Raw genomic sequence first — 9,182 nt, forward strand, 5'->3', positions numbered from 1 at the left:
TCAAATCTTAAAATTAATGTCTGAGTACGGAAGAATAAGAGGATGAAGAAGGAAAGCAACGAAAAAAGAAAGAAGAAGAAGAAGAGGCTTGTAGCTTGCTTCTGTCCTTAGTCAATTTTGGACTAAAGCTGTTCTGACTATCGTATGTTTTTTTAACCGAATGCCTTCCTCTGTAATCTCAGGTCTCTCTCTTTTTGAGAGAAGATTTTCTAGAATGGAAGCTTCTCCTTTACTTTTTTAGAGTGTATCGCTATTTTGAAATAAAAAAAAGATTTATGGATGAAGTAATTGTTGGTGTTAAAGGGAGAACTGCGAGGAGCCAACCCTAATACGAGAGGACTGGGTTGGGGTAACCTATGATGTACCGGTTGTTATACCAATAGCAGAAGCAGTAACAACAAGAGGAATTTTCGCAAATAGCCACTATAATAAACTTAATTATGTTCCATAGTTATAGTTTGCATATTTATGGGTTGTAGCTACAATTTAAGCTATCTTGTTTGTATAATTCACATATTTGTATAAATTCGTAGGTTTGTATAATTCGCGGGTACATTTGTATAATTCAATTATTTTTGTATAAATTCGAAATAACGAATTTATACAATTACAAACATCAGAAGTGTAAACAGTTATACAAATTACGAATTATACAAAAGTTATACAAATTATATTATACAAAATCTGAATTATACAAACGTGCGAATTATACAAAACTAAAAAGTTGAGATGCGTAATTATAGCTAAAAGTAGACCGCAAATTATAAATAAGGCAAACTATAGTTATGTTAAGTAATTAACTACTATATGTTTGCTTATATGCATAATTTTCTCTAACAACAACAACCACAATTAGTGTCTTGAGTATGGAAGAAGAAAAGTGAGTAGAAGGAAGAAGAAGTTAGGTAATCTTGATCCAGTAGACATTTTGTTTAGTTTTCCGAAATAATTTCATATACTTAAGTAAGCTTTCGATATATTTACTCATCACAATTACTTCAAAGGATGAGAGTAGGCCTTTTGTAATTTGCGCAGTTTCTTGGACCACAATTACAAGTCTTCAATATTACTATATGTTCTCATTTTATATCCAAGTGGCATAGCTATATTGTCCTAGCGATGGTTACTCAAACATCTTTTGTCAAAAAATTAAATTGTGCATATAGAAAATAATACTTATTTATAAATCAAAATCAACTTTTTAGAAATATATGCTAAAGTTTTAAATATCCTTAGTAAAATTTCTAATTTTACCGTCATTTTATTTCCGCAGATATATAGAAATTTATCATAATATTTTTCCATCCGATAGCGTCTAAGAAAATTATTAGCATCTTTATCCATATGTATCATCTAAAGGTCAAAGTGGATTTGGTCAATGATAATTTTTGGACAATATACATATAGGAAGTTTGACACAAAACCCCGTCAATTTTCATAAATTTAAGAAATTACAATTTCTTATTAAGGTCTAGTTTGACCTATAATGCTCAATTTTCTCCAAATTCAAGTTTCGAACCCGAGACCTTCAAATAAGGATGGCACAGTCCCATCACTGCACCACAACTCATGATGGTAACGTTTAATGACTAGAGTATTTGCTTAATCTTTATGTTCCAATAATGCAGAGGAAATGTTGAAGTTTTCTACACAAATTTCTTTATTTAAGGCAACATATATATTATATATAATATATTGATAATCAATTCTAGAAGATAAGATCTGTAAGATTTAAAAATTGGAGACAGATTCTCTCTAATTTGTTTTATTGATCGTTATCAATGATATGAATAATTATACCAATAATACTAAGCACGAACAAAATATAAAAATAATAAACTTTTTATATATTAAATGTTCTTCATATTAGAATTCGTGACTTGTACATCAGTATGAGTCAATAATACTTAACGCAACACTCGAGGAGAGTTGACTTTACTTTTTTTAAACTAATACTCAATATTCTATACCACGTGGTCTTAGCCTTTGTAACTAATTAAGCTTCTTTAATCCACCAACCCCCACCCCCCCAAAAAAAAAAAAAAAAAAAAACAAATACTATAAATCGAAGTTGTTAGTTTCCATTTTCTCCACATCAAAATTTGCAACAACAAATAATCAAGTATGACTAAGTTAACAATCTTTCTCTTACTCTCAATTTGCTTTACATCATCATATTCACGGGCCTACAAAACCCATATTGATGACTTTCTTGAATGTCTTTCTCACAAAATTATGAACTCAAACTCATCACAAGTCATCCACACTCCTAAAAACTCATCATATTCCACCATTTATAACTCCTTTTCAGATCATAACCTAAGGATAACCTCCAACTTCAAACCATCAATTATTTTCACTCCTATAAATGAATCTCAAATCCAGGTAGCTATACATTGCTCCAAGTTACATGACCTGCAAATTAGAATTCGAAGCGGTGGACATGACTATGAGGGACTTTCATATATTTCTGAGGCCCCCTTTGTCCTAATTGATCTTAGAAACCTAAGATTAATCTCCATTGACACTGAAAACAGGACTGCTTGGATTCAAGCTGGCGCGACCCTAGGGGAAGTTTACTATAGAATCGCAGAAAAAAGTAAAAAACTGGCCTTTGTTGCTGGGGTTTGCCCTAGTGTTGGTGTTGGTGGACACTTAAGTGGTGGAGGCTATAGCATGATGTCACGAAAATTTGGTACTGCTGCTGATAACATCATTGATGCAAAATTAATCGATGCTAATGGACAAATTCAGGACCGAGAATCAATGGGTGAGGATCTCTTTTGGGCTATTAGAGGAGGTGGAGGGACTAGCTTTGGTCTTATTATATCATGGAAGGTGAAATTACTCGATATTCCTGAAAAGGTGACCGTGTTCAATGTGCCACGAACGTTAGATCAAAATGCAACTCAACTTGTTTACAAATGGCAACATATCGCAAACAAAGTTGATGACAATCTCCTCTTCAGGATCTTCCTGAGAAATAGTGAATTTCGATTCGGGGGTGGGCAAAGAGCTATCTACGCCTCTTTCACTACAATGTTCGTTGGAGGAGTTGATGACCTCCTCCACGAAATGGAAGATAGGTTCCCGGAACTAGGGTTAGTGAAGGAAGATTGCATTGAGATGAGTTGGATCGAATCGATACTCTTCTTTGCCGATTTCCCTAGGGGCACATCACTTGATGTGTTGCTAAATTGGAATACCACAACTAATCAAAGAGGATACTTCAAAGGGAAATCAGATTATGTCCAACAACCAATTTCTATAAATGGTCTTGAAGGTATGTGGAAACTACTCAACCAATTAGCAGTCGAAAACTCGGGGGCTGAATTACAGTTTAGTCCCTATGGAGGAAAGTTGAGTGACATCTCAGAATCTGAAATTCCTTTCCCTCATAGAGCTGGAAATATATTCATGATCGAGTATGCGGTGTATTGGGGAAAAATTGAAGATTCTCAAAGAAATATAGCTTGGAGTCGAAAACTTTATGGATACATGGCAAAGTATGTATCAAAATCTCCTAGAGCTGCTTTTTTCAACTATAGAGATCTTGATTTAGGATTCAACAATATTAATGGAAACACAAGCTATGAACAAGCAAAAATTTGGGGGGAGAAATACTTCAAGAACAACTTTGATAGATTAGTACAAGTGAAGACTAAGTTTGATCCAACAAATTTCTTTAGGAATGAACAAAGTATTCCTCCTCTATTATCTTTAGGTCATAATATATGGTAGTTAATTTATATATTATATAGTACTAAAAATTAGATGTAGCATTCAAAGATTGTGTAAGATATGTATTGTTTGATTTATGAATTTTTTTCAAGCAATAAATTTTCTATATATTAAATGTTATTCATGTTAGAATTCGCGGACTTGTACATCAGTATGAGTTAATAAAAACTAACGCAACACTCGTCGGTCGTTTGGTAACTGGTTAATTAGAATTATGTAGGTATTAGTTACTTCATTTTATATATTTTGTAACTCTTTCTTTTTTCTACCCCTACGAAGAGAAAAAGTTCCGCCTTGTCCTTACATAGAAGAAGAAGAGGAGAAGCAAGAATGGCAATAACCTCCGCTATTTCCGCTTCGGTCCGAGTAGGAATAAATTGACTAAGATACTCGGGTCAACAATCAAATTGGGTGTTGATTCTGTCCAAAATGTAGATTCGGAGCGTGACATATTTTGTAAGAAGACGGTCATAAGTTATAATAAGTGTCTTATTGATACAAAACTAAATTCAATGATTTTGTTTAATAATTTTACATACTTTACTCGTCACAATTATAATAATTTAGACGTTTTAAATTCATTGTAGGAGAGTAGACTTTGTGATTTACTCAATGTCTTGAAAAATTACAAGTCTTCAATATTATTATACCTTCTCATTTTATACCTATGGAGATATGTACAATATTTGTAGAGATTTATCATCATATTTTCCATCTGATAGCATCTATTATCCATATTTATCATCTAAAAGTCAAAGTGGATTTGGTCAATCTATTATCCATATTTATCATCTAAAAGTCAAAGTGGATTTGGTCAATCATATTTTTGAGACAATAGACATATAGGAAGTTTGATACAAAACCCCATCAATGTTCATATATTATAGAAAATTAAAATTTCTTATTAAGGTCTAGTTTAACATCGAGTTTCTTTAGGTACGAAATCGTCTTTGTTAGAGAGTGCTTTACCCCTGAATGTGGAATTTCCCAATGCAAATTTAAATTTATTCAGACTCCAATGTGGATATCGAACACTATGTAGAAAAAAATGAAGTGGAAATGTTTAGTTTTCTACACAAATTTATTTATTAAGAGCGACATAGTTTAAGTGATAATATCCGTTGTAGTAGATATTCTATCTATTTGACTATGCAACTATATCAAAGGAAAAATATCTTGTCTAATTAGTTTTACCTTATCAATGATATAAATAATAATACTCGTGTTATGACCCTAAAATAAAAATAAAAACAAAAACAAATAATCCACGTTTGCCATGGGTATGGCATATTATTTAAAAAATGGATTGTTTGGTTGGAAACAAGTTATTCGGTATTATTAATTGGGAAAAGTTTCAAATTTGCCATCTAATTTTCAGAAAAGACTTATTTACACCATCCGTTAAAGGTTTGGCTCATCTATGCCATTGTTGTTAAAGAAAAGGCTCATCCATGCCATTTTTTAACTCTGGTTTTGCAAACCACTTTTTACACCCCACACAAGGTTTAACACTTTTCAATTGAAGTTTTTGGATCAAATGTACTTTTTTTGCTTTTTCTTCCTTAAGAACACCAAGAACACATAAGCAACATTAACAATTCCCAAATTTCAACCTTCTTTGATTCTTCATGAAATCACCTCAAATTTCAAGAGTAGTTTCCTTCTGAGCTAGATACCAAAACTGAATATTTTTTGATCGCGGATTCAACCTAACTCAACAAGATCCACTTGAAATTTCTTCAAAGTTTCAAAACTTCAACATTCTTTAATTGTAGATTTTTCTCCACAACTTCAAATCATTTGAAATTTTGAACATACACTCGAAAAACACTAGGTAACAAAGATCTAATGTCAAAAAACAACTTCAAAAACATGAACTAAAGCAAATTTTGAAATTTTGGGACTGATTTTCATTTTTTTGAAATATTTTTTAATACGGATGGATTTTTTAAACTCTACAAATGATTTTAGAATTTTAGTTTACTAAAAAAATTAATAATGTAGCTGAAATTTGAGATGATTTCGTGAAGAATTGAAGATGTTGAAAATTTGAGAGTTGTTTATGCTCTTCATGTGTTCTTAAAGAAGAACAAACCATTACAACAAATGTGATATATAGCTACAAAATTATTAGCTACGATATTCGCCATTAATTGTTCAATTTTAGTGACAAAAATTATATTTCGTGCCTAAATATATGAGACACATACTTTTAGTGACGAAACGTGAAGATTCGTAACAAAGTTTTGTCCACTGAAGTTTCCCACCAAAAAATGGTTTGACACCATATATTGAGTACTATTAGTCACGAATTTAGAGTTATCACTAACACATTATTTTGTCACTAATGATGTTCCCATTTAGTGATAAAGCACTTTTTTTGGTCTTAACTTCAGTTAAATTTTGGATACGAAATTTTTTTGTCACAAAAAATATATTGAGACATTAGTGACAAATCATTTTTGTCCTAAAATTAGTTAAATTTTGAATACGAAATTTTTTTGTCGCAAAAAATATATTGATACATTAGTGAGGAATCATTTTTTATCCTAAAATTAGTTAAATTTTGGATACAAAAAAAAATTGTCGCAAAAATTATATTGATACATTTGCGACAAATCATTTTTTGTCCTAAAATTAGTTAAATTTTGGATAAAAAAACTCATTCTCGAAAAAATATTTATACATTAGAGACAAACTATAATTTGTAGTTAATTATATTGTATACCTTAGCCACAAAAATTTGTATTCTATTGTGACATTTATTTTTGTCACTAATAGTTCAAACAATTAGAGACAGTTGTATTATTGTCTCTATTTAACCTACAATTTAGCCACAATGAAATTTTGTCACAAAAAAAATATATTCAAATGGCTACAACCTAAATTTTATAGTTGAATAGTGCAATTATTGTCTACGAAAAAATACCAATAGTTATAATTATAAGATCATTAATTTTTAACGAAACAATTTCTTTTACAGAAATGACTAATGAAGCAAGAGTTTAAAAGAAAAGGATGATATCAAATAAATAATTTCTTGCCCGCGCAAAGCAATTCCTGCTAACCAAGAATTTGTCAACTCGTGCACTCTAGCTAGAGAAAGCCTTATATATCAACGTCACTTGTGATTTCTGTAATATAATATAGTGGGGAGTGATTCGCTAGCTCAATCAATAATTACAATTAACCACAACTGTTTATATTAATAAAAAATATAATGAAAAAATGCCCTTTTCAAAAATGGTAACAATAATCAATCTTGTTTTGTTTCATGTAAGCAGAACTCAATTCACAATTCAATAATAAAATCGATAAATTTACTAAGAGTATGACTGAATTTTCAATGATCTCTGATGATCAACCCTAGATTTACAACACTCCGTCAGATTCATTAATGTTTAAGTGTCACAATGAACAGAAGTCCTTTGCACTGTTAATAGATTATTATCTTTTTGATAAAGTTAATTAATTTTTCCCTATATCATAGTACTAAAATTCATAAAATGATACGGAAGTCAAGAACTGAAATACATATTATTGCCGCTAAAAAATATTTTTATTGTAGTGACATGATATATTAAAATATCATAAGGACTAATCCTTAGGGGTAAAGTGAACAAAAGTCATTTAGTTTTCTCAAGATAATATATAGTCACTCAAACTGATAGGCAAAGCCAAAAAGCTAAGCTAATAGAGGAGGAATACTTTGTTCATTCCTAAAGATATTTGTTGGATCAATTTTTGTCTTGATTTTCACCAATCTATCAAAGTTGTTCTTGAAATATTTCACTCCCCAAATTCTTGCTTGTTCATAGCTTGTGTTTCCATTAATATTGTTCACTCCTATATCAAGATCTCTATAGTTGAAATAAGCAGCTCTTGGAGATTTTGATACATACTTAGCCATGTATCGATACAGTTTTCGACTCCAATTTAAGCTTCTCTTAGAATTTTCCATTTTCATCCAAAAAGCCCCATACTCGATCATGAATATATTTCCAGCTCTACGAGGAAAAGGTGTTTCAGATTCTGATATCTCACTCAACTTTCCTCCATAGGGACTAAACTGTAATTCAACGCCTGCATTTTCGCCCAATTTGTTGTATAGTTTCCATATACCTTCAAGACCCTTTATAGAAATTGGGTGTTGGGCATAGTCTGATTTCCCTTTAAAATACAACTGTTTTTTAGTTGTGGTATTCCAATTTAGTAACACATCAGGTGATGTGCCCTTAGGGAAACCGATATAGAAGAAGATTATAGATTCAATCCAACTCATCTCAATGCAATCTTCTTTCATTAGTCCTAATTCCGGGAAGCTCTTTTTCATTTCGTGGAGGAGTTCATCTACTCCTCCAACAAACATTGTAAAGAATATGGCATTGATACTCCTTTGTCCACGCTTGAATGGAGAAGAAATATTGCTCCTCAGGAAGAGCCTCAGGAGGAGATTGTCATCTACTTTGTCTGCGATATGCTGCCATTTGTTGATAGTTGAGTTGCATTTTGTTCCAACGTTCGTGTCACGTTGAATACAGTTACCTTTTCTGGAATATCATGTAATTTCACTTTCCATGAGTAATGATACCAAAACTAGTCCCTCCACCTCCTCTAATAGCCCAAAAGTGATCCTCACCCATTGATTCTCGATCCAGGATTTGTCCATTAGCATCAATTAATTTTGCATCAATGATGTTATCAGCAGCAGTACCGAATTTCCGTGCCAACATACCATAGCCTCCACCACTAAAGTGTCCACCAACACCAACATTGGGGCAAACCCCAGCAGGAAAGGCAATTTTTTACTTTTTTTGGGCGATTCTATAGTAAAGTTCCCCTATGGTGCGCCAGCTTGAACCCAAGCAGTCTTTTTTTGGGTATCAATGGATATTGATCTTAGGTTCCTAAGATCAATTATGAAAAAAGGGGTCTCCGAAGTGTATGAAAGTCCCTCATGGTCATGTCCACCACTTCGAATTCTAATTTGTAGGCCATGTATCTTGGAGCAACGTATAGCTGCCTTGATTTGAGATTCTTTGGTAGGAGTGAAAATAATTGATGGTTTGACGTCGGAGGTTATCCTTTGATTATCTGAAAAAAAGGAGTTAAAAGGGTGGAATATGATGAGTTTTCAGGAGTGTGGATGACTTGTGATGAGTTTGAGTTTATAATTTTGTGAGAAAGGCATTAAGAAAGTCATCAATATGAGTTTTGTTGGACCATGAATATGATGATGAAAACCAAATTGAAAGAAAAACAAAGATTGTAAGCTTAGTCATAATTGTTGGACTAAATGGAAACTAACAACTTCTATTTATAGTTTTACTTGTACGATATTAGTTTTATTCACATGGAAGATGCAGGGGCTTCCTCATGGCTAACGTGGATTATTTGTTTTTATTCTTATTTTTATTTTAGGGTCATAATTATTAATTATT

At 31.9% G+C, this 9,182-nt stretch overlaps 1 protein-coding gene and 1 pseudogene across 1 annotated transcript; one reads left to right on the plus strand and one right to left on the minus strand.

The window, feature by feature from the left end:
• The first annotated feature begins 2,124 nt into the window (after positions 1-2,124).
• LOC125836743 (berberine bridge enzyme-like 28) lies at positions 2,125-3,741 on the plus strand. Its single transcript, XM_049515952.1, has one exon. The coding sequence runs from the start codon at positions 2,125-2,127 to the stop codon at positions 3,739-3,741; it is 1,617 nt and encodes a 538-aa protein (XP_049371909.1).
• Positions 3,742-7,426: 3,685 nt separating this feature from the next.
• Positions 7,427-9,023, minus strand: LOC125836752 (berberine bridge enzyme-like 28; annotated as a pseudogene).
• Between the last annotated feature and the right edge of the window lie 159 nt (positions 9,024-9,182).

This window comes from Solanum verrucosum, unplaced genomic scaffold (assembly GCF_900185275.1).
Source record: "Solanum verrucosum unplaced genomic scaffold, falcon-dt-bn FXZP01000278.1, whole genome shotgun sequence".
Taxonomy (NCBI): domain Eukaryota; kingdom Viridiplantae; phylum Streptophyta; class Magnoliopsida; order Solanales; family Solanaceae; genus Solanum; species Solanum verrucosum.